This window comes from Capsella rubella, unplaced genomic scaffold, assembly GCF_000375325.1.
Source record: "Capsella rubella cultivar Monte Gargano unplaced genomic scaffold, Caprub1_0 scaffold_4, whole genome shotgun sequence".
In the NCBI taxonomy this organism is placed as follows: Eukaryota; Viridiplantae; Streptophyta; class Magnoliopsida; order Brassicales; family Brassicaceae; genus Capsella; species Capsella rubella.
Window position 1 is genome coordinate 13,420,824 of NW_006238920.1, and position 23,608 is coordinate 13,444,431.

Sequence of the window (23,608 nt, forward strand, 5' to 3'; positions counted from 1 at the left end):
GTAAATGATAAAGGGATAAATCTTTCAATGTAAGAGCGTGAAACAAGTGATGGGATCATAGAGATTTGGTGGTAGGTGAGTGATGTGGGTGTATGGTTTTGGTTCACCAACTCAAAAAGCATAGATATCACTGCAAGGGTTGGGGAATGATAACGACAAGTTCTACTCGTGGGTTGGTAAATCTTTTCACTAATCACATTTTAGTTTAAATAATTATGTAACTCATAAATTGAAGGAAGTGGACGGGTAAGGTAAAAGTCTAAAAAAACCCACCAAACTCTTTGGGATCTCTCTCTTTCTGAGTTATAGTATAAAGCAGTTAAGTGAGTAGAAGAGGTGAGCCTGAACACACACAACAACTCCTCTTTTAATCTCACACTCTGTTCCATTTCGGAAGATGAAGGTGATAGACAAGATCCAGTCACTAGCCGATGAAGGCAAAACAGCTTTCTCCTTCGAATTCTTCCCACCAAAGACAGAAGATGGAGTCGACAATCTCTTCGAGCGGATGGATCGAATGGTCGCTTATGGTCCAACGTTCTGCGATATCACTTGGGGAGCTGGTGGATCCACCGCAGATCTAACGCTCGACATCGCTTCGAGGATGCAGAACGTTGTCTGCGTTGAGAGTATGATGCATCTTACATGTACTAACATGCCTGTTGAGAAGATTGATCATGCCCTTGAGACGATTAGATCTAATGGGATTCAGAATGTGCTTGCCCTTCGAGGTGATCCGCCTCATGGTCAAGATAAATTTGTTCAGGTCGAAGGTGGATTCGGTTGTGCATTGGATCTCGTCAATCATATTCGGAGCAAGTATGGTGATTACTTTGGTATCACTGTTGCTGGCTATCCTGGTATTGTCTCTGTCTAAATTTCGATTTGTCTCTTCTACGTTTGGTCGTGTAATTTTGATTCTTGTAGCTTAGAAATTAGTTTCTTTTTTTGGAAAATTTCAGAGGCTCATCCTGATGTTATTGGTGAGAATGGTCTTGCGTCTAATGAAGCTTATCAGAGTGATCTTGAGTATCTCAAGAAAAAGGTTTCTTTTTCTGTTTGTTTAATGTTTCATCAGTTTTTTTTTTTTTTTTTTGGTTATTGTTGTGTGTTTGAATTTGGGTTCTTTTTGGAACAGGTTGATGCTGGAGCAGATCTGATTGTTACTCAGCTTTTCTATGATACTGATGTATTCCTCAGATTTGTGAATGATTGTCGGCAAATTGGGATAAATTGTCCCATTGTTCCTGGAATTATGCCTATTAATAACTACAAAGGCTTCTTGCGTATGACTGGTTTCTGCAAGACTAAGGTGAAATTTTAATCTCTTAGCATAAACAAACCTTCAAGGAGATGATACTGCTGTTGTGTTTTCACAAAGTTGTTTGTTTGCAAGCTTCAGATATGTGGATTTAAACGAACTGTATTTAAGGATTCTTAGTTTCAGAGAACAGCGTTTGTTTGAGTTAACATATGATTTTGTTGATGGTGACAGTTGCATATTAATGTTCCGTTCCATATTATAGATACCAGTTGAGGTCATGGCTGCCTTGGAGCCTATCAAGGATAATGAAGAAGCTGTGAAAGCCTACGGTATTCACCTTGGAACAGAGATGTGTAAAACTATTTTGGCTCATGGAATCAAGTCTCTTCATCTCTACACACTGAACATGGAGAAATCTGCTCTGGCAATATTGATGGTTGGTCTTCATTTTCTACTACTTTAAGCAGCATCATATAGATACTGGAGTCTCCTAACTTTTGTGGTGGTGTTGCAGAACCTTGGTATGATTGATGAGTCCAAAATTTCTCGCTCTCTTCCCTGGAGACGCCCTGCAAATATTTTCCGTACAAAAGAAGATGTGCGCCCAATTTTCTGGTAACCACACTTAGTTATTGTTGTTCTGATTATGCATCCCACAGATTTGTATTCCCAGAGAATACACGACTTAGGCTTTCTTCTTATCTTTTGAAGGGCAAACCGTCCAAAGAGCTACATTTCCAGAACCAAGGGATGGGAAGACTTCCCACAAGGCCGTTGGGGTGACTCACGCAGTGCTTCATATGGTGCACTCTCGGATCATCAGGTACTAAATCATCTTTAATTGCAAAACCCTCGAAGGGATTTCATTGATTGGTCTTATTGGTTTGCTCTAGATTGTTGAATGTAGCATCTTCTTGTGAGATTCTCTGCTGAACTAAATGCTTTTGTTTTCAGTTCTCACGTCCACGAGCACGTGACAAGAAGCTTCAACAAGAATGGGTTGTCCCACTGAAAAGTGTTAAAGATATTCAGGAGGTAGAACATTTCTTTCACTTGCGCACATAAACATCTGTTCCCTCATTTCACCTGTAAAAAAAGGCAGACACTTACAATAATCTTGGAAAAAAATTGCCACATAACAGAAATTCAAGGAGCTCTGCCTTGGAAACCTAAAAACCAGTCCCTGGTCTGAATTAGATGGACTCCAGCCAGAGACAAAGATAATAAACGAGCAACTGGTAAAAATCAACTCCAAAGGTTTCTTGACCATCAATAGCCAACCATCAGTCAATGCGGAGAGATCTGATTCCCCAACTGTTGGTGAGGAATCAGTCCTGTTAAATCTATGTTCTCATAGCAAATACTGTTTCAGAGTTTTGATCCCATCTTCATTGATACTTCTGCTTGTATATGATTTGCAGGATGGGGAGGTCCTGTAGGATATGTATACCAAAAAGCTTATCTAGAGTTCTTCTGCTCAAAGGAGAAACTAGATGCAGTGGTGGAGAAATGCAAAGCTTTGCCATCAATTACTTACATGGCTGTGAACAAAGGAGAAAACTGGATCTCTAACACCGCCCAGTCTGATGTGAATGCTGTTACTTGGGGAGTTTTCCCAGCTAAGGAAATCATACAACCAACCATTGTTGATCCCGCTAGCTTCAAAGTCTGGAAGGATGAAGCATTTGAGACTTGGTCAAGAAGCTGGGCTAACTTGTACCCGGAAGCCGACCCTTCCAGAAACTTGCTCGAGGAGGTAAGTTAATATATTTTTCTGGATCCGATCGGATTAATTATTGCTCTTGACTAATGGACATTTTTATCCAAAATGCAGGTGAAGAACAGCTACTATTTGGTAAGCTTGGTAGAGAACGATTACATCAATGGTAACATATTCGCGGTCTTTGCTGATCTTTAAGAAAATTAAAAAAAAAAAAACAATTACAGTATATCGGTTCCTACTGCTTTCGTGATTTGCTTTTGTGATTTCTCAAAAATATTGGGATTTTGGTTTTCATATCCTTTTACCTTTACTGTATTGATGTGCCAATAATGCTATTTATTAAAAGCATCTGTTTCACTACCTTAACGATCCAAAACAAAACTATCTTCGGAAAGTTTTGTTTGTGCTGATAGTTCAGAGGAAACTACAAAAAAAAAACAAACACAGTTTATATTACTTGCAAATGATATCTATGAAGAGGAACCGTAGGCTGCACATTGGTTTACTGATCATAGGTTGTTCACATTCGGGAGCTGTAGCCTGTAGGAGTTTTAGCAGTACTAGAGAACAAGCCCAAGTTCTGATGGCTTCATTGCACTTCTCAAACGGTAATTATAGAGATAGTAGTGAAACTGTTCACTTCCTGGTTTAAACCTCAACTCTTTGAAGAAACTCTCATTGTGCATACAATCCGACGCATATAGCACATCGAAACCTTTTTGCTTAGAGACGATAAGCACATCTTTCATCAGCTGGGGAAAAGAGGTTACTGTCGCGACATTGTAGTAAGAATAAGCACATTCCATTGTTGTGTATTTCTGGTTACCGGTTATAGTTGCAGGGACACTGTAGAAGCTGCAGAAGTCAGTGACGTTATGAGTTTCAGGGCTTACTACTAAGTAACTGTAGACGACATTTTCACGTGGGAGAAGCCAGTGCTTGACATCATTTTCATCAAAGTCAGCCGCAACTCGAAACTGGCAAAGGTAGTTCCTGAGCAACTCTGTAACAGCTGGGACATCACGACGTTCCATTTCCCTAAATCCAGGAGTGATTGGTGCATCTGGTAACTTGTAAAATTTGAGTGTCATGCTCATAGTCATTCTGCAACTAAGCTCTGTTATCCCAACATCGATGAGCTTCTTCAGGTTCAATATTCTGCCCCAGTATCGGCAGGTGGCAACTGGTCTAGAAAGTATATGACATGAGGCATAAGCGGCTTGCCATATATTCTGCAAGTGAACCCTTCTAGTCACCTCCTTGATCATGACAGGAGCAAGTTCCTTAGACCTGAGCTTCTTGTGAACACACAAGAAACTGATCTTTGCCATTTTAACAACCTCATCACGCACCCTGAGTTTTACTGGCACGCCACCGATGAAAGCAACAAGTTTCTTGGAGGTCTTGACACGGACTCCAATATGCCAGCTCTGGTAATAACCAGGTGAACACAATGACCACCTTAGAAACTCTCTGGAGTAATTAGCCTTGAATGGTAAACTGTCATCAGGATAGTTTTGCTTGAGAAAGTTGTATACCTCTGAACACATCTCATCAGAGTTCATATCCAATATGGTCCATTCAAATTGTGTAAGAAGGTTGTAAGGCTCTTGCTTGACCTCAGATACCAAATTTGCGGATTCAATTGGCCCTTCTGGCAAACTGGTGTCTTGGATATCCTTAAAGTGCCCAACAGGTTGAGTCTTCCAGAACTTATGGCTCTCTGAATACTGCTGTAGTACCCTTCGATACATGGTTTCACATATAACATCGTCCATGGCTAATTGAATTTGTGAGTTCTTGGCATCAGCATCTAGTGTGCCCTCCACAAGATTCGGTTTTGGATCTGACATTGTGATGTTTCGTCTGCCACAAAAAAAGTTGATTACTCAATCATGAGTACATAGCGTATTAGCAAGCAAAAAACGCAGTCTAGCAATAGCCATGAATCAAAACTGAAAACGCATAAGAAAAGCTGCAGTATGAAGCACAAGATTAGTAACCCTAGCGATCGCAAAATCTCCAGCAACTACAACACACAAATGCTTTCCGATTTTGCAAAAGAATCGAGTATCGGATCTACAGATCGAGGTAGATACCTCCATATAAACGGAAATGGGACAAAGATCGCTATGAATTATCCGATGCAAAGCCATGAATCGAAAAACGAAAACAAAAAACCCAAGAAATCGTCAGTCACAAATTGCTTACCAAAATTCCGGAGTCGGAAGAAGATCGCCGGAAAATAGTGTCTGATACAAAGGAATGAAAAGATGGGAAGCAATTAGTCACGGAGTCTGATACAAAGGCATGAACAGAAAGAAAAGCCAAGAAATCCAAGCGGATAGTATCAACAGCGAAAAATTACTTACGAAAAGCTCCGGGTTGAAGTGAGAAAGCAGGAATCGGAAGTATATCGCCGGAAAATAGTTGAGCTACGACCGGAGAAAACTGAGAGAGAACACAAATTCGAAAGTTCTGAAGAAACAGAGAGGGGGAGTAGTGAAGATGATGACGCAGAAATGTTTAAGACGATTTTGACCCTGAGGTTTCTCCAAAACTAACCGTCAGATTGAGACGAGTACACGTGTCACCATCTGCCTACTAAAACATTTGGCGCCATAGTTTCCCTTCTCAAAACCATCCATTGCAAACAAACCCATAATATGTGATTATAAATTATTATGTGGAAACTATATGTATTCCCTTCAATTTACAACTCTAGAAAGTAGAAACAACATAATTCTTCTTTTTTTTTAATCTATAAATTTTATCTTGCAGTAAAGAAATTGTTCGTGTATATCAACCACCATTAATGATGTAAAAACAGTTTGTTAGTTTTTTTTTTCTTTTCATAAACATAATTTTAAGAGGTATCCAAAAGATCATTCTATACATGAAGGAGACGACATAAAATTAAAATACATGAAGGAACTGGATTATACTTACTGTTATTCTCTCCAGTCTCCACCGACCTCTCTCCTACTTGGGGTTATTTTTGTTCTGTTTTTTGAAAAAAAAAATCCTATCTTCTTGTCATTCGTTGATTGTAATTATGTAATTTAATAAATTTTCTTACAAATAAGGTTTTGAAGGCATCATGAGAGCAACAAGTGTGCAGATAATTTGGAAAGAGCTTCAATTCCTGAAAAATTCTACTGCTTTATATTATTCCCATATTCCAAACAATTTGATTTCAGTAGTCTTGCATTGCCACAAAAGTTAATTTTATTGATAAAGATTTATGAATTAAAAAAAGATTACCTAAGGAAGAATAATCTACTGAAACAGAAGACTATGGGAGCAAGGTATGCTTCGCCTTGTCCATCTTTTGTTTTGATCCCATAGCGCCATGAACCTTTTGTTAAACAGATACCGAGTTTGCCCAATGGTTCTGAATCTCCAATGCTTGTATTCCTGAATTGTAGAGTTAGGTTGGTTTATAACGAGGTTCTTGCAACCATGTAGAAGAAGATAGAGAAAATTGAAAAAATCAGAATTCTGAATATATATATTCCTTACTTTTCGGTTGAAAAATCACAGTTCTTGCAACTACATATATCGATCATAAACATTTACTTTCCTAACTTGGTGATGAACTTCTGCTGGTGAGAGTTATATTTCGGCTTTTGCATCCGAGAAAAAACAGACTCAGCTACATAGAATCTAGCCAAGACAAACAAAATTTACTGTCTGATTTTAATATCAAGATATTGCAGACTTTCCGTTTATATCGCTTTTTGGCATAATTAAACAAAGGTATGTGAAACTCACTCATCGTAATACTGTTACTGTTGGAGTTCACCTTCAGGAATTTCTCCAAAAAGGAAGAGCTCAGAAACAGGAGCTCCTCCTTGTTGAGTTGAATTCTTCTGCCTCCTACTAACAATCATCAATATTTGTGTAGGTTTGATCATCAATGCAAACACTAAAAGATACTACTAGTACACAAATAACAACAGTGACTTCAATCTCAAGTGTTTTTTACTTTTATTCTTCGTTGAAGCCTCAGCCAAAAGAAAAAGGAAAAATAAAGAAAGAGAACCAATCAACCATCAAAGGATGAAACTCAAGAAGAAACTCCACATATACAGACTAATCCCTAGAAAAATTAGCTTCTTTGGTAACAGTCATTAATCTTTGGGAAGCATTTCGTATATGTAAGCAGAGTTATTATAACAAATGGTTTACCTATAAATCCCATCTTTTTACAGATTATCCTCCTTTTCAGCTTCCTTTAATTCTCAGCATTGTTCAAGATTCTTGGATAGGTGAGAAGCTAATTAGAGGAGGACTTGTGATTGGTAAACAAAACTAGAGACTTGTGATTGCACAAAATCTTTTAACGTTTATGAAATCTTGATTTCAATCCGTTAGATGTTTATAGAACACCAACGGATTCGAAGGGTTAAGACTGTAGGAGCAATATTTTCAACACTACGGAAAACAATTGAAATACAAGAAAACCCATAAACGTTAAGGAAGAGAGATGAGAAGAGTCGAGTACATATCCTCTTTCCTTAACCCTTCGAATCACCCGTAGTGTGACGGTGTTATGTGATTCAAGGATCCCAGGATACAACTTCTCTATAACTGTTTTCGCTACACTCGAATAACAGCCCTATCGAACTAAAACACTACGATACTCTCGAAGACACTTACTTTGTGATAGAGAGAGATTGCTGGAATTTGTGTGTTCTAAGTCTCTACTCGACCAAGCGTTACTTGTCGATTCCTCTTTTCAAAGACTTGAACTTGTGTGTTTATATAGAGGTTTAGGATAAGTTTGATTTTGAAATCAATCAACCACACCCAACGCAAATCTAGGAGAGGTGGGCAACGTGATGAGTTTCCATGTTACTGATTCTCAGGGATTCATAAAACAATGGATACCTATTCTCACGGAAGTGCAAAACAGAAGTCGTTCTTGTTTCTACTTCAACTTGACCCTACTCCTCTTGGAGCTCCAACATGAGATAGGCCTTTCTTAAGCCCATTTCACATTCACACTAATTAGTTTTACTAAGCCCAATTAGCTTATGTAAAACATAGTTCCAACATCCACCTCCATATGAGCTGCCACTTCTGGATTTCTATCCACATCCCAACTTGAAATCTAAGCTCAATGAGACGCAAATCAATTATTCAGAGCAGACCCAAGTAGAAGAATGTCTGCTCTTTGATTTGAATAGAGAAAGTCTACGCTTTTCCATATTCCAACTTTCGTTCTTCTTCCCTTAGTCTGTCTCTCTGCCCCCTGTCTTTCTTATCCAGACAAAATGAATCAAAGTTTAGGGAATTACAAAACGCCCCAACTCAACTTTCATATTTTACATTAATAAGCCCCTCACGTTTTGGATGTCAGGCCCATTATTTCAAAGCCCAATAATATTTCATACTCTTCCTTCTGGGTCCAAAAGAAATGCCTCTTTAAAAAGAAAAATGAAGCTAAAAATAATGGTTAAAGCCATCTTTAATGGAGAGATCTTAGAGATTTCTTAGATTAATTTGTAATTAAATTAAATATAAAAAGTGGTTTAATGACTAAGAAGAGGAATCACTAAATAGAGTAATAAAGTGCTGCCTTTATATTTAGGGCTTATATTTATGTATAAAACGAAAACCCTGAGAAACCCTAAACCTACGCCAAATCGATTTGAAGGAGATGGAACCATCTGATCCCAGTGCCCATGAAAGAGCTGAGGGCGGAAAGAAGTCACAAATCCAGTCTGATAACATGTCGATATCTCAGCCTGGCTCTAAAGAAGAGAAATCAGATCAAATCGTTGAAGCTAACCCATTAGCTTCTGTTGCAAGTTTACCGTGTTCAAAGTTCTTGACGAGTCAACACGGAGACACGAGTTTTCCTGAAGGTCCAGTTGAGCCCGCAACTCTGTTATCTGAGGTCAAGCAAGAGCCATACAACCTTCCTTCTCAGTATGAATGGACCACATGTGATTTGAAGTCTGATGATATGTGTACAGAATTGTACAACTTTCTCAAGCTACACTTTGGTACCGGCCAGTTGTTCCAGGAAACTTATTCCATGGAGCTTCTAAGGTGGGCATTGTGTCCACCTGGTTACTACCAGAGCTGGCATATTGGAGTCCGGGTAACGACCTCGAAGAAACTCGTTGCTTTCATCAGTGGCGTGCCAGAAAGAATTAGGGTGCATGATGAGGTTGTCAAGTTTGCCAAGATAAATACCTTGTGTGTTCACAAAAAGCTCAGGTCAAAGAAACTTGCTTCTGTCATGATCAAGGAGGTGACTAGAAGGGTTCACTTGCAGGATATATGGCAAGCGGCTTATAGCTTACCTGATATTCGTGCTAAACCAGCGTCTAGTATCGTCTGCCATTGCGAATACTGGCTAAGAATGTTAAACCCGAAGAAGCTAATGGATGTTGAGTTTACATCTGGTGGTCATGACAAAGTGAAAACAAGGATGACCATCAAACTTTACAAGTTACCAGATGCACCGATCACTCCTGGATTCAGGGGAATGGAACTACGTGATGTCCCTGCTGTTACAGGGTTGCTCAGGAACTACCTTAGGCAGTTTGGAGTTGCAACTGACTTTGATGAAAACGATGTCAAGCACTGGCTTCTCCCAAGAAAAGACGTCGTCCACAGTTACGTAGTAGAATGTCCTGAAACTCATGACGTCACTGACTTCTGCAGCTTCTACTCTGTCTCTTTATCTATCGACAAAAACCTGGAATACAAGACAGTGGAGTGTGCTTATTCTTACTACAATGTCGCGACAAAGACCTCGTTGCCCCAGCTGATGAATGACGCCCTAATCGTCTCTAAACAAAAAGGTTTTGATGTGTTCTACGCCTTGGATGTGATGCACAATGAGAGTTTCGTCAAAGAGTTGAAGTTTTATCGAGGAGATTCACAGATGCAGTACTACTATCTCTATAATTACCGCTTAAGAAGTGCATTGACGCCATCACAATTTGGCCTTGTTTTCTGAGAAGCTCTTTAAACAACTTTCGTGGAGAGTTGGATGGTATTAGTTTGGTATTGAATTTTTTATTTTTATTTTCATGTATCTGAACGATTTCTTTTATGATTACTGAAATAAGTGAGTTTTAATTCTTTTGGCAATGCGATTTTGAATTATTTGGAAGTGTGGTTTTGTTACTTGTGTGCATCTATCATAAGACCTTAAAGTTCGGGACTACAGAGAAATAACTTCAAATGCCATAACAGTCACATACATACAATTTTTTTAAATAAGTCTATAAATAGAAATTAACACATTTAGATGCAGAAATGAATGTGTTGTCTTGTAATGGTCTCCTTAACAATCCATCAACAAGCTAACAAAGATACCAAAAGTGTGTAAATGCCACAACCACATCAAAATATATCAAACAACATCCAAGAACTTGCCCATCTTACATAAGAAACGGAAAATAATAAGGAAAAAAAAAGAGAAGCAAGTGTATAGCATGCCTCTCACCTTGCTCAAGAGAGTGAGGAAGGAATCCGATAGAGCCAACGCGGGAGAGAAAAGGTGTGATATGCTTCATAGTGATCTTTTACCGCCGTGTCCCAGTCGCCAGAAAAAGTCAGAGTGCCGCTGTCGCTAATATGGTCCTCAAACTTGCCTTTGTCCAAGTTTGCACATGCCAAACAGTGATGCATGTTCCTCAGCAGGTAGACTATATTAGAATCAAAAGGGTTTATTGCCAGTGGAATGTAATCAAAAGCCGTCTTTGAAGTTATCTGAGCTACTAATTTCCATTCGCAGCTCTCTAGCCTCCATATACTTAACCTACGCTCTAAACTTATGTTCATATACATAAGAAACCCTTGGGAAGTTGTGCAAGGTAGTCTTGTACAATCTGATTTGTTATTCAAGTCGTCCGGGAAATGTAAAACTTGGCATAGATCAGATTTAGCGTAGAAATCATGTGATACAACAACTTGAATTTTAGGTTTAGACTGCTCATAACCGAGCCAGTAAAGGCTTCCGTTCAAGTTAACGGGATTGTGCCAAACAATACGGCGCAAAAGGAGAGAAGAACGGAGAGTGGTCAAACTCCACAAGCCGGTCTCAGATGAATAAATAAGTAGAGTTATGACATCGATGATGTTTCTTGCACTGATCAAAACAACTTTGTAACCTAAAACGACGCCATCCTCAACTCTTGTGACGAGTCCGGAGGGTACGGGTCTTGATACTCTAAGTAGGGTTTGAGGAGGCGGAGTAGGGATACCAACACATTGTCGTGAAATCGGATTAGCCACATAGTTGGTTCTCCCGATGGTATCAGAATACGAACAGACCAAAATCAATCCGACATCCGTGTAAGCCAGGACATAAACTGTTGGGTCCTTGTGGTTCTCGAACTCGTCGGTTAGGAAAGAAGAGATGTAAGAATAAAGGGATAGTGAAAGTCCCCAATTGTCACATCCGTAGTGAGCCAAGATTTCTTTGTTTTTAGCGTCGCTGCATATGAGCGACCACGAAGAGTGCGAGTTTTGATGATGAGAAAGGAAAAGCTCCCGGAGATATTTAGATTCCACGATTGATTTCCATTTCTTGCAAACCAAGTTGCAAATTGTGATGTTCTTATCGGTAACCTCGCTAGTATAATTTCCAATAGATCCAAGTTTAACGAATTCATCAACTACTTGTTCAATTTTTCTCTGTATAACTTGTCGGGTTTTAGGGTTTACTCTGCTCTTACCCGGGGAAGAAGTTATACAATAAAGATATATATATTAGGTCTCGAGGGTTTTAAAATTTTAAAATAAAATTCTGCTAAAATCACCATATGTCAAAAGCAAAAACACCATTTCAATAATCGTCTCCTTTGGAAATAATCTCTTTGCAAGTTGGCCGCAACAAGATCGTATGCTCAAACTGAGAAATATAGCTTCCTTTCACATCACAAACTGGAGGACATGGCTACAAATCAAAGAAACCAAATTTCATCAAAAGATATGTTCATAAACAGAGTGATCAGAGAATATAATATATACACAAAGTCCTAAGAAGTTTACCTCAATTATGCCAGAATCACAGAGATTTTTTAATGCCATTAAGTATTTCGTTTCACCAAGGCGGTCCAAATAGCGTCTGCAGAAGGCTAGAGTGGAGAAGTTCTTGTTTATGGTAGCAAGGAGTTGTTTTGCTCTTGGTAACCTCAAAGGGACATGTCCCACATCGTAGTTTTTCATGTAATGGCTACATTCCAAGTCTTCTCTCACATATCCTTTTCCTGCAATATGAAAAGAGAGAAAAAAATCAGTTTATTGCTGAATTCTCAAGATCCACATTTCTTCTAGTGTGATGTGAGAGTTGTTTTTACCGGTTGATCCAAAAGTTTCAATGGCATATAGTTCACCCTCTTCCATTTTAGTCTGCTCGCCTCCTCTAACATTAGGAACAGATTTTTCAGCGTGTATCTGATAGCGTCCAATGCTGTGCCCGTTCAGGTTTCTGATACTTTTGACTGCCCACACAGCATTGTTAAAATTTTATGATACTCCAATAGAAACTACCAATTTTTTTGCCATTGAAGTTATTGGTTACCTTGGAAGACTTTTCCATTGATTTCAACCTCATAAGACTCCATGACCTCCTGAATTGCAGAACCAACATCACAGAGCCGGACATCTACCCCGGCTTCCTGAACCAACAAAATTAATAACACAGTGGACATATTCAGCTGGATTGATCGAGAAAGTTCTTTTAAGAAGAAGCTCGATATGGTTACAAGAAGAAATTAACAATGCAAACTTCAAAGAAGAAGTCACGTCTGCATTCACCATAGCCAAGAACAGAAGAATCTCACAAGTAGTCACAGTCACAGAACCAGAAGCACAGCTAAAACAGAAGGAGTACCTTGATACCAGTATATGTTGCTTCACGTGAGGCTGCTAAAAGAGGATCAAACATTGGATTGAACGCAACTGTGAAAGCAGAATCCACAATGTGCCCTGCCAAAACAACATGATCATTGTTATTATGAGACATTTTACAATAAGAAAAATCCAACAAACATATAAAAAGGTTTTTATTTTTATCATACCATCAATATGTGTTCCAAAATCCAACTTCACCACATCATCATACTGAAGGACAGTCTTATCTCCAGAGTTTGGTGTCCAATGAGCAGCAACACTGAATGTTCAAGTAAATCTGAGCCGCGTTGATCAAGCAAAAGATAAAAGAAATGCAGAAATATATGAAAAAAGGTAGAACTAACTTATTCAGAGAACACCCGGTTGGGAATGCGATTCCAGCTTGAAGACCATTCTCTGATATCAGCTTACGAACAGTGTCCTCTAAAGTCTCACAGAGGTCAATAATCAACATTCCAGGTTTCAATATGCTTCTCACATACTTCCTAACTTGACGATGAACTTCCGCTGCTTGGCGAAGAGAGTTATATATCGGTTTTTGCAGCCTCTCCATCTCCCTTTTCTCCTCAGATGTTGTTCTCCACAAATGACTACATTACAATATTATAGAATTGGCTAGCAAGACAAAATGTTACATAGAATCTAGTCTAGACAAGGTAATGTGAACTTACTCATCCTTGTACTGTTGGATTTCCCCTTCAGGAAACTCACCTGAAGGGAAGAGCTCAAGAACAGGAATTGAAGGTGGATCAGTCTGTTGAAGAGAATTCTTCTTCTTCCTATTAACAATCATCCGCTTTTTTTGAGAAAGATCATCAAAGCAAACACTGAACATTCTATAGTACTAAAAAACAAACGTAAACAATTTTCTCACTTGCTTTTACTTTTCTTCTTTTTCTTCTTTGTTGAAGCCTCAGCTAAAATGAAAAGACAAAAGTATTAACCAACCCATGAAAAGGAAGAAACTAGAGAAACTCAGAACCAAATTGACGTAGACTAGTTCCTAGAATAATTAGCATCTATGATGACATAAGCAGAGTTATTGAATCTAATAAGAATCCAAATTCCCATCTAATTATAATAATCAAGAACACACGAAAGAGAACAAGAACAAACAAAAAATATCTGTTCCACTTCCCCCTCATGATCAATCAAAACGAGAAATCATATTACCTTTGATTCCATCTTCTTCTTTTTCATCGTCCTTCACTTGAGCAAGAGCAAGATCAAGATTCTTCGTTAAGTCAGAATCTAATAGAGTCTCTTTTCCATTAGAGGACTCGGCTTCCACCTCCATAGTTGCTACTTCTGAGTTTCCTATCGCCATCTCAACTAATTCTAACAAGGCACCCCCACCATATGAAGAAAATCGTACCAAGCTCAATCAGAATTTGCTGAAGAAAATTCAAAAGAAAGAAGTCAAACTCTACCTTTTTCACTCCCAAATTTTCTTCGTCTATCAAGAAAAAGAAATTGCAAAATGTAGTAAAGTTTAAAGAAATTGCAAAATGCCGTAAAGTTTAAAGAAATTGCAAAATGCCGTAAAGTTTAAAGAAATTGCAAAATGCCGTAAAGTTTAAAGAAATTGCAACCCCTTATACATCAAAGAACACACTCCTTAATGGACCAATATTAAGAGGCCCACCAACACTAATCTGATTTATCTAATTTTATTACTTTAATTGAGAAAGCAATTTAGATAAAATAAAAACCAATCGTTTCATTCAGATTCACGGACAAGAGAACCGTTGCGCTAGTGAAAGCATTACCCAACGGCTAGTTTTCTCATTGTCTCTTCCTCTCTTATACATTCTTCCCCCTTTTCTCTTCGCCTAGGGTTTCGAAATTTTCCAATCCGATTTGAACAATTCCTGTCTTCTAATCGGAATTAATATCTCCTGTCTTCAAATTCCTGTCTTTTGAAGAAATCCGATGGTAATGGATGCTAGAATCGGCCGATCTATGGAACACCCATCTACACCGGCGATTACTGCTCCGGCGCCGGTTCCTCCACCGTCAACGCGACGGCCAAGAGTGAGAGAAGTGAGCTCTAGATTCATGTCTCCCGTTTCCTCTTCGTCGTCGTCGTCATCTTCCTCCTCTTCCGCCGGAGATCTTCACCTGCTGACTTCAAATTCTCCCAGGCATCATCACCAACACCAGAATCAGCGGTCCACTTCGGCTCAGAGGATGAGACGACAATTAAAAATGCCAGACGGCGACGAGAATCGTCCTACCGAGACGGCGCGTAGCTTAGACTCGCCTTTTCCTATCCAACATGCCGACGGAGGTAAAAACCCTAAGCAGCAGGTTCGATCTAAGCCGTTGAAGGAGAACGGCCACCGTCTCGACACTCCAACGACGGCGATGTTGCCGCCCCCGTCTAGATCGCGGCTGAATCAACAGCGGTTGCTTACAGCTTCCGCCGCGACTAGGCTTCTCCGGTCGAGCCTATCTTCCTCTACGGACGGTGAAGAAGATAACAAGAGAGAGATATCCAAATCCAACGGCTTAGATCTGTTGCCAGCAATCAGGAACCAAGCAAAGGTCTTTAACACTCCCACCGCCTCACCTCTTTCTCGATCCCTGAGTTCCGACGATGCTTCCATGTTTCGAGACGTAAGAGCTTCATTGTCGCTTAAAAATGGGGTTGGTTTGTCATTGCCTCCGGTGGCTCCTAATTCGAAGATTCAAGCTGATACAAAGAAGCAGAAGAAAGTTTTAGGACAACAAGCTGATGTTCATTCTCTGAAACTGCTCCATAACCGCTACTTGCAATGGAGATTTGCCAATGCAAATGCTGAGATTAAAACACAGTCTCAGAAAGCACAAGCCGAGGTTAGTTTCTGATCTTCAACTCTAAAAATCCTAAATTTGATAGCTTTTTGCACAATCTCAGAGTTGTGTTTTGTATATAGATCAAAGGTTGAAACATTAACATCAGTCTTAGAAGTGATTGTGGTTTAGGTGATGGTAATCTTATGAACTAGGATGAAGTAGCAATAAGTCTCCACCTTTAACTGTAAATTGTTGTTCTTGCAGAGAATGTTTTATTCCCTTGGTTTGAAAATGTCAGAGTTGTCCGATTCTGTACAGAAGAAACGCATAGAACTCCAACATTTACAGAGGGTCAAAGCTGTTACAGAGATTGTACAGTCTCAGGTATCTAAGATCTTAAATTGCACATTTGAGCAAATATAGTTTGTGATCATTTGTGACTAAACTACTTTTAACTCTATGCAGACTCCCTCTTTGGAACAATGGGCTGCCCTTGAAGAAGAATTCTCAACTTCACTATCAGAAACAACTGAAGCGTTGGTGAATGCTTCATTGCGGTTGCCTCTCGATTCAAAAACTAAGGTATATATTGTTTTGGTCTCATCAACTAGGAAGAATACTGTTCCATTTTATACCTTTTGTACTAAACATTTGAACTTTGTTTCTCAAAACCAGGTTGAGACTAAAGAGTTAGCAGAAGCACTTGCTGTAGCTACAAAGTCTATGGAAGGCATTGTGCAAAACATTGGCAATCTGTTGCCTAAGGTAAGCAATTACAATTAGTGTGCTTCACACTAAGAACAGAAGCAAAATTATTTACACAAGCAATTGTTGAAACTGAGACAACTTCTTTTGATGTACTTTGCAGACACAAGAGATGGAGACTTTGATGTCGGAACTAGCAAGAGTAAGCAGCAGAGAAAAAGCATCAGTAGAAGATTGCAGAGTTTCATTGCTTAAAACACATTCGTCACAGGTATAAACCTAAGAATACATACAGTTTAGGGACATAACCCTTTATTTATTTTTTAGTTTATAAAATTATGAAAGTATTTTTTCTTCTGCAGATTGAAGAATGCTACCTTAGAAGCCAGCTTATCCAACACCAGAAGAAGTGCGTGCAGCAAGAGTGCACAACTTCGGTTTAATAAATTTTTTCCCAGAAGGTTACTTACTACACAGTAAACAAAGCGAGCCATAGTTAGCATAGTTACTAGCTCTTTGGTTTGGCTTGGAACTCATAACCTGTTTTATTACATACCTGAAATAACAATTGAATGTGTACATATACATCAGTTGTCTTGTAATACCTGAGTGTTAATGATCAATTAGCTTTGTCTGAGCATTGTTCGTAGTTAAGTATTTGGAATTTGGATTTTGCAAAACTTCCGAAAACAACAAATTTCGCTGATCACATCACTCGAATTAAATTAAACCAAAGTAAACCGGGATTAAATCGCGAGATGTCCAAAACAGGCCCATTAAAAAAACGGACGGCTCTGATTTGTTGTCCTTGTTGTTAAAGGCGGCGGTGAGATTATAAAAGCCCTGGACGAGTTTCGATTTGAAGGAGAAGAAGGAAACAATGGCGTTGAAGTTTCTGAATAAGAAGGGATGGTATACGGGAAGTCTCCGAAACGTTGAGAAAGTGTGGAAAGCTGAGCAGAAGCACGAAGCAGAGCAGAAAAGGATAGAGGAGCTTCGTCTCCAAATCCTTCAAGAGAAGGAGCGTTCTGAATTTCGCGCTATCAAGGAACAGGCCGGTCTCGTTCCGTAAGTTTTCCAAATTCGATTTCGATCGGTTATTGATTAAAGTTTGGTGATTTGGAATATATCTTTCCATTGGTGTTAATTGGGTTTGTAATAACCTTTGGAAGTGAAATTTGAATGATGTGAAGATTATCTATAGTCGTGATTAGGCGATACAGTTGGAATCTTATTGTTTTTGTTGAGTTGTTTTTCTAACTATAGTTTTGTTGTTTGTTTATTCTTGTAGGAGGAGGCCAGAGAGATTGGAGTTCTTGTATGATTCAGAATTATTAGTAGTGAAAGAGAATCCCAGTAGTTCAGGACGTGGTGTTTTGTTTCAGAATGATCAAGATAGAACTGATGCTACTAGTGTTAGTAGTAGGAGCGAGAAGAACAAGAACAAGAAGCGGAAGCAGCCGGTTCCTGGTGCCTTGTTTGATGATGATAAGACACACTTTGCCAATGATTCTTGGCGCAAATTCCACTCTGACCCTTTGCTTCTCATCAGGCAGCAAGAGCTGGAAGCTCGCAAATCTGTAAGTTACCTTTCCTTCTTTCAATTTTGAATCGTGGTTGATTTCGATTGTGTTGCTGACCTGTTGGATTGTGTTTCTATGTATTTTACAGGTGAAAAGAAAAGTGAAAGGATAATTAATGATGGAGCGACGTGAGAAAACATCAGCCTAGAGTGTAATGACATCGCGCAATCAATATTCATCTTTTGAAGTCTGTAAAGAAAACACATTCTTTAGTTATTTGCTTTTCTCTACTTCAAAAGCATACTCTTTAGTGAAAAACATACAAGCTATTTAGTTAGTAATTGACTTTGTTAATACGCTCTTATAATGTCAACAAATGTGTAGTAGTTGAGTCAGATTTGTTTGGGACTTATTTCAACACAGTGAGAGTTTCATTGGACTTAATCAAGCTAAACCGGGTCCAATTAGCTTAGATTTGCGGTTTAGAACGATCATTAACAAGAGGCCCATTAACACGAGGCCCAAATATAACAATATCACCCTTCAACACGCTTTTTAAAAACATACGGCTCCGATTTCATCTCATTAATTCGATTATACGGCGGCGACGGAGCAAATAGATACAACCCTCGACGAGTTTGCGATTGAACAGGGAAGAAGGTGACCAGATTTTGAAGCGAGAGGAGGAGAAACAACAAGAGGAGTAGCCATGGGGATGAAATTTCTGAACAAGAAGGGATGGCATACGGGGAGTCTCCGTAACATCGAGACCGTGTGGAAGGCTGAGCAGAAACAAGAGGCCGAACAGAAAAAGCTTGAGGAGCTTCGTCTCCAGATCTTGCAGGAGAGGGAGCGTTCTGAGTTTCGCGCTCTCCAGGAACAAGCCGGTCTAATTCCGTAAGTTTCTCTTTTTCCTTTTACTCGATCCTATTTGATTTGGGTGGTATCTATGGGAATTAGGGTTGGCGTTTTGAGTTTCTAGCGTAGAATCTATAAGATTCGTTTTTGGTAATTGATTAGTTAAATTAACGACTGGAGATGGAGTCGGTGATTTGGAGTTCTGGGTCGTTCTGAAGTCGTATGCTTTTTGTGATTTGGAGTAATTAGAATCTATATAATGCATATGTTGGTAGTTTGATGGGGTTTCAGTGATTTGTGATTTGAAGTTGTGAACTTTTTTTCTTTAATTTTGTTGCAGGAGACAAGAGAGATTGGAGTTTTTGTATGATTCAGGATTAGCTGTAGGGAAAGGAAGTGCGAGTGGTTCAGGTGTTTCGTTTCAGAAAGAAGAGCAGCCTTTAGCCCAAGCTGAAGCTGGTAATAGTGCCAGTGAGAAACCAGATCAGTCGGCTCCTGGTGCGCTGTTTGAGGAGAAGCCGCAATCTGCTAATGATTCTTGGAGGAAACTTCATTCTGACCCTTTGCTTCTCATCAGGCAGCGTGAGCAGGACGCTCTTGCCAAGATCAAGAACAATCCTGTGAAGATGGCTCTTATTCGCAAATCTGTAAGTTTATTTTTTTCCTCTTGGCTATGTACATGGAGGATTTTGTGTCCTGCTCCTGTGTCTGTGTGTTTGCAACTGAATTTGCTTTTTTTTTTTTTTGCCTATAACTGAATTTGCTTTCATTGGATCTTTTTATGTTTTTGCCGTTCTTTTTTTCTACAGCTACTGACCTGGTGGAAAGTTTCTTCTGTTTTAGGTAGAAGAAAAAGGAAAGGGTAAAGATGGAGACAAAAAGGACCATAAGAAAAAGCATAAGCGTAAAAGTGGAAAACATCACAAGCAATCTTCATCCAGACACCATTCTGATTCGGAGGAAGATTCTGATGAAGAGAATAATGGAAGAAAATCCCACCATCAGAAAACATCAGGGACGCATGACAGACACTATGAGAGGCCAAGATCAGATTTAGAGGATGAGTCAAAAGGAAAACAAAGTCGTGATAGGCACTATGAGAGACGAAGGTCAGTATTAGATGATGAGTCCAAAAGAAGAGAAAGTCAGGATACTCACTATGAGAGACGAAGGTCAGAACTGGATGATGAGTCAAAAAGAAGAGAAAGTAGGGACAAGCACTATGAGAGAAGAAGATCAGATTTGGATGATGAGTCCAAAAGAAGAGAAAGTCATGATAAGCACTATGAGAGACGAAGGTCAGATCTGGATGATGAGTCCAAAAGAAGAGAAAGTCATGATAAGCACTATGAGAGACGAAGGTCAGATCTGGATGATGAGTCCAAAAGAAGAGAAAGTCAAGATAAGAGACGAAGGTCAGATATGGATGATGAACCAAACAGAAGAGAAAGTCATAGAGAAACTCGTACCAATGAGAGATATCAGAATCACTCCCCTAGAGGCGGTTTGGAAAGGGAAAATCTCAAGAGTTATGGTCAAGAGGATAAAAAAAGGAAAACAGAGGATTTAGACAATGGAAAGCATCCCTCTAAGGAGAATGAATACCAGAATAGACGCCGGAAAGGAGGGTCGAAACTATCAGAAGAGGAGAGAGCTGCTAGATTGAAGCAAATGCAAATGGATGCAGAGGTGCACGAGGAGCAAAGATGGAGAAGATTGAAGAAAGCGGATGAGACTGATGCAGTGGAAGCTGACAAGAACAAAGTATCCATGGGAAAGAGCTTTTTGGACGATGCTAATAAAAGTGTGTATGGGATAGAGAAAGGCGGGAGCTCAACAATAGAAGAAAGCGTGCGGCGAAGAAGCTATTATTCACAGCGTGGAACTGAAGCTGAAGGCAATGCGTTTCGCCGTTGATGATATTGTTAAACAACACAAAACATGCAAGGTTTGTATCTCTAAAAACTGTAACTGAATAATACCACAATAATTGTTATAAGGTTTTGTGTCTCTTAAAACTGTGAGAAATGTGGATCGCCCTTTTGACATTGTGTTTCTGATTCCAGGTTATCAGATGAAGCTCTTTGATTGATGTTTAGATATGTGAGGGCGACGAGGCTGAGGCCCATAGGCAATAGCCCATTATGGGGGTGGTCCAGTATGTTATCCGCAAAAGGGAGCGTGGGATTTGAAATGGTGGTAGTGTGTGTGTAATACAATATGAAGTGAGTGGGACGTAGAAATGAGGTGTATGAAAGAGTCAATAAAAAAACCCGTGACATTGTAGTTAAGCATAATACTCCAAGATTCCCCTTTGGCACTTTTTAAAGAAACCACGAGATGAAGCCACTCTCTCTCTCTCTCTCTCTCTCTCTCTCTCTCTCTTGTCTTTTTGTTGAGACTCTATTATTTTCTCAGTTATTTTTTTTCTGTCCATCATCTTTCATGTAAAAGTTTATTTCTGTCAAAATTCTTATGTTTTGAGTTGCTGCGGATGATGATTAAGCAAAATACAAACAAATTTGATTGAAAAAAAGAAAAAAAAAAAAGAAAAAGAGTTTGGGTTGGTAATGGGAAACAGATTGACGTGTTGAGATATGAACATGTCATATATAATTTCAAAAGATTCGAGCAATTGGGAGCTTGGGAGGGAAGGAAGGAGGAGAGGGGGTTCACGTGTATAGCATAAATGAACCAATGATGTCATTTCCACACTTTTATCACATCGTTGGCAAAGATGTTCAAAATCGAATTACAAATGTTTGACATTTCTTTTTTAATTTTGGTGCCGTTCGTGAATATATTGACTTTGCAAAGCAAAGACCAAATAAAGTTCCAACCTAGAAGTAAAGGAAAAAAAAAAGTATACAATATTAATTAACCCATTTGAAAATACATACATTGAATCGAATGGAAGACTTGTAAAAAAAGTACGGAGCCAAACATATTTGCACCATCATCTAACATCATTTTGTAAGCTTCTTTAGTTTTCGTATTTATTCTTGCAAATAATAATAATAACAAAAAAAAAAAATCGATATCAGTACGGACGGTAGAAGAAGATGCAACCAATTTGCACCTTCTAAAATATCTCTATTGTCTTTGTACCGGTGCACATAAATTTCTTAATATTATATGGGATATAAACTATTTAAAAATAAATAAAATAGGGTGCCAAAAAACATAAAATTGCAAGAAATAAAAAAGAATAGAAATCATATAAAAAAATATGGTGAAATTATAAAAATGGACGATGATTTGTACGAAAATAGGCAACATGTATGTATTTTTGGCCAATATGAAATTTAATGGTATAGGACATATTAAGTCCCGAGAGACTTAAAAAGAAAAGAAATACAAAGTGGGAAATGAAGTTGGAGATGTAACAGAATGGAAAACGAAAGGAAGAAGAGGAAAGATAATTGGAAGATGTCTCGTCGCCTAATAATATTAAACCGACAATTAGAGTGAGCGAGCGAGTGGCCTCTTCTCTGACTTTTTGACTTTACACTCTTCTCTGTTTTTTTCACATTGCTGGTGCTCTCTCCCAACCAATCACGGCTCCTCCTTTCTAATTTTACCCTTTATATATTAGTATAAAATAAGTAATTAGTGATCATAGTGTGCAACATTTGCTTCAACAGTTGACCTATAGTAATTTAATACTAGTATCAATATGTTTGTTATGTTCTTTTCGTTGCCAATATCTATACATTTTCTGTTAAGGTTTTTTAAGTTCTAACGTTGTAGGTTAAAAAGTTTGTGTTGAATCTCGCTTATGTATGCGATTTGTGTTGGTCTACTTGAATAAATTGCGGTAAGATTCTACCAGTTAGTTATTTATTTATGTAACTAAAAGAAAACGATGATGCAAATAATACGGATTTAGATTCTCTACCATAAAAATAATTGGAATTGCTTAAGCTGACGATGATCAGGTAAGAAATTGATTTTTGTAATGTTATTCTAATAGACATCATTAGGCAATGAGAACAGAAAGAATAAGATGGAGATTTGCATTTAAAATCCTTGCCAGTGTGATATGTTTTTTTCTTTTTTCTTTTTAGTGATTATTATTAGTATGGGGTATATAATAAATTTATTTAGCCCTTTTGTCACTATTCCAATAAATTTATTATTTGAAATCCCAATAAAAATGTATGAAAACAAGAGTGGAATGTTCCAGTTCAGTAAAAATTTATCTACTTTATCTATAAAGGTTGACTGTAAAATGTGATAATTTTTAATATAAGAAAAAAAAAGACATCTATCATTAGAATTTTTCCAGAAAAAGATTCTGACAAGAAAATATTAGCAGAGAAAAGAAAGCAACCAATCTTATGCAATAGAATCCAAATTCTTTCTTACTTGTCTCTATTTATATTTATAAAAAATGGGTCCTTTATTATTGTTATTATGAAGGTTTTGCCAAAGTGTTGTTATTTAGTGCCCAGAATTAAACGCAATCCACTTCAATCCAAAAATCCCCCCTCCTCAACCTCAATAATAAACCAACAAAAAAAATAAACACTAAAGAAGACGAAGAAGGAGAAGAAGAAGAAACCTCTCATCTCCTTCCTCAAAAATCATCTCTTTTGTTGAAGAAAGAAGAAAAGCTTAAACCTTTCTGTGTTTCTTTACTAACCATGGAGGCTAATTGGACAAGGGTCGGCTTCTTCTTCGCTCTGGTAATGACGGTGGCGATTCTCATTCCTTCTTCAGTTGTCTCCGCCGGTAATGCCTTTTCTGATCTTAAAATCCGTACCCACTTGAAACGACTCAACAGGCCAGCTCTCAAATCGATTAAGGTAACTAAAAAGATGTCATAGAGAGAGAGAGAGAGAGAGAGAGAGAGAGAGAGAGAGAGAGAGA

General features: G+C 38.5%; 9 protein-coding genes and 1 long non-coding RNA gene across 11 annotated transcripts in view; 6 read left to right on the plus strand and 4 right to left on the minus strand.

Annotated features, from left to right (window-relative positions):
* The first annotated feature begins 291 nt into the window (after nucleotides 1–291).
* On the plus strand, nucleotides 292–3,302 carry LOC17887856 (methylenetetrahydrofolate reductase 2). The gene is made up of 10 exons (XM_006293818.2): nucleotides 292–860; nucleotides 963–1,045; nucleotides 1,139–1,312; nucleotides 1,527–1,700; nucleotides 1,779–1,879; nucleotides 1,976–2,087; nucleotides 2,219–2,299; nucleotides 2,407–2,584; nucleotides 2,686–3,020; nucleotides 3,099–3,302. The coding sequence occupies exons 1-10, from the start codon at nucleotides 398–400 to the stop codon at nucleotides 3,180–3,182; spliced, it is 1,785 nt and encodes a 594-aa protein (XP_006293880.1). The 5' UTR covers nucleotides 292–397; the 3' UTR covers nucleotides 3,183–3,302.
* A 125-nt stretch (nucleotides 3,303–3,427) lies between these two features.
* LOC17889204 (putative glycylpeptide N-tetradecanoyltransferase 2) lies at nucleotides 3,428–5,789 on the minus strand. Of its 2 annotated transcripts, XM_023783893.1 has the most exons (3): nucleotides 5,360–5,789; nucleotides 5,199–5,239; nucleotides 3,428–4,853 (listed from the first exon to the last, which is right to left on the minus strand). In XM_023783893.1, exon 3 carries the CDS (start codon nucleotides 4,838–4,840, stop codon nucleotides 3,548–3,550), a length of 1,293 nt encoding a protein of 430 aa, XP_023639661.1. In that variant the 5' UTR covers nucleotides 4,841–4,853; nucleotides 5,199–5,239; nucleotides 5,360–5,789; the 3' UTR covers nucleotides 3,428–3,547. The 2 variants fall into 2 exon arrangements, with proteins under 2 accessions (XP_023639661.1, XP_006295784.2); XM_006295722.2 differs by having other exon boundaries at nucleotides 5,199–5,789.
* A 532-nt stretch (nucleotides 5,790–6,321) lies between these two features.
* LOC20358505 lies at nucleotides 6,322–6,820 on the minus strand. Its single transcript, XR_002834163.1, has 3 exons — nucleotides 6,762–6,820; nucleotides 6,510–6,653; nucleotides 6,322–6,404 (listed from the first exon to the last, which is right to left on the minus strand). It is a non-coding gene; the product is annotated as an uncharacterized LOC20358505 (long non-coding RNA).
* A 1,832-nt stretch (nucleotides 6,821–8,652) lies between these two features.
* On the plus strand, nucleotides 8,653–9,966 carry LOC17888429 (glycylpeptide N-tetradecanoyltransferase 1). The gene has a single exon (XM_006295755.2). It carries the CDS (start codon nucleotides 8,653–8,655, stop codon nucleotides 9,964–9,966), a length of 1,314 nt encoding a protein of 437 aa, XP_006295817.2.
* Nucleotides 9,967–10,463: 497 nt separating this feature from the next.
* On the minus strand, nucleotides 10,464–11,629 carry LOC17888436 (F-box protein At3g28330). Its single transcript, XM_023784660.1, has 2 exons — nucleotides 11,553–11,629; nucleotides 10,464–11,451 (listed from the first exon to the last, which is right to left on the minus strand). The coding sequence occupies exons 1-2, from the start codon at nucleotides 11,627–11,629 to the stop codon at nucleotides 10,464–10,466; spliced, it is 1,065 nt and encodes a 354-aa protein (XP_023640428.1).
* Nucleotides 11,630–11,688: 59 nt separating this feature from the next.
* LOC17888649 (methionine aminopeptidase 2A) lies at nucleotides 11,689–14,348 on the minus strand. Its single transcript, XM_006294185.2, has 10 exons — nucleotides 14,046–14,348; nucleotides 13,747–13,789; nucleotides 13,544–13,651; nucleotides 13,217–13,462; nucleotides 13,040–13,131; nucleotides 12,853–12,947; nucleotides 12,541–12,637; nucleotides 12,317–12,460; nucleotides 12,009–12,226; nucleotides 11,689–11,913 (listed from the first exon to the last, which is right to left on the minus strand). Exons 1-10 carry the CDS (start codon nucleotides 14,197–14,199, stop codon nucleotides 11,803–11,805), a joined length of 1,308 nt encoding a protein of 435 aa, XP_006294247.1. The 5' UTR covers nucleotides 14,200–14,348; the 3' UTR covers nucleotides 11,689–11,802.
* A 287-nt stretch (nucleotides 14,349–14,635) lies between these two features.
* On the plus strand, nucleotides 14,636–16,995 carry LOC17889045 (protein ENDOSPERM DEFECTIVE 1). Its single transcript, XM_006294077.2, has 6 exons — nucleotides 14,636–15,710; nucleotides 15,915–16,034; nucleotides 16,116–16,232; nucleotides 16,326–16,415; nucleotides 16,519–16,626; nucleotides 16,718–16,995. The coding sequence occupies exons 1-6, from the start codon at nucleotides 14,805–14,807 to the stop codon at nucleotides 16,796–16,798; spliced, it is 1,422 nt and encodes a 473-aa protein (XP_006294139.2). The 5' UTR covers nucleotides 14,636–14,804; the 3' UTR covers nucleotides 16,799–16,995.
* A 218-nt stretch (nucleotides 16,996–17,213) lies between these two features.
* On the plus strand, nucleotides 17,214–18,250 carry LOC17889064 (pre-mRNA-splicing factor CWC25 homolog). The gene is made up of 3 exons (XM_006295707.2): nucleotides 17,214–17,423; nucleotides 17,647–17,935; nucleotides 18,027–18,250. The coding sequence occupies exons 1-3, from the start codon at nucleotides 17,236–17,238 to the stop codon at nucleotides 18,048–18,050; spliced, it is 501 nt and encodes a 166-aa protein (XP_006295769.2). The 5' UTR covers nucleotides 17,214–17,235; the 3' UTR covers nucleotides 18,051–18,250.
* Nucleotides 18,251–18,465: 215 nt separating this feature from the next.
* Nucleotides 18,466–21,223, plus strand: LOC17889039 (pre-mRNA-splicing factor CWC25 homolog). Its single transcript, XM_006293315.2, has 4 exons — nucleotides 18,466–18,775; nucleotides 19,077–19,383; nucleotides 19,580–20,684; nucleotides 20,803–21,223. The coding sequence occupies exons 1-3, from the start codon at nucleotides 18,588–18,590 to the stop codon at nucleotides 20,651–20,653; spliced, it is 1,569 nt and encodes a 522-aa protein (XP_006293377.1). The 5' UTR covers nucleotides 18,466–18,587; the 3' UTR covers nucleotides 20,654–20,684; nucleotides 20,803–21,223.
* Nucleotides 21,224–23,199: 1,976 nt separating this feature from the next.
* Nucleotides 23,200–23,608, plus strand: part of LOC17888703 — a 2,640-nt gene continuing 2,231 nt past the window's right edge. The window contains exon 1 of the mRNA XM_006293289.2: nucleotides 23,200–23,544. Coding sequence (XP_006293351.2) covers nucleotides 23,383–23,544 — 162 coding nt within the window. The 5' untranslated portion in view covers nucleotides 23,200–23,382. The remainder of the gene's footprint in view (nucleotides 23,545–23,608) is intronic.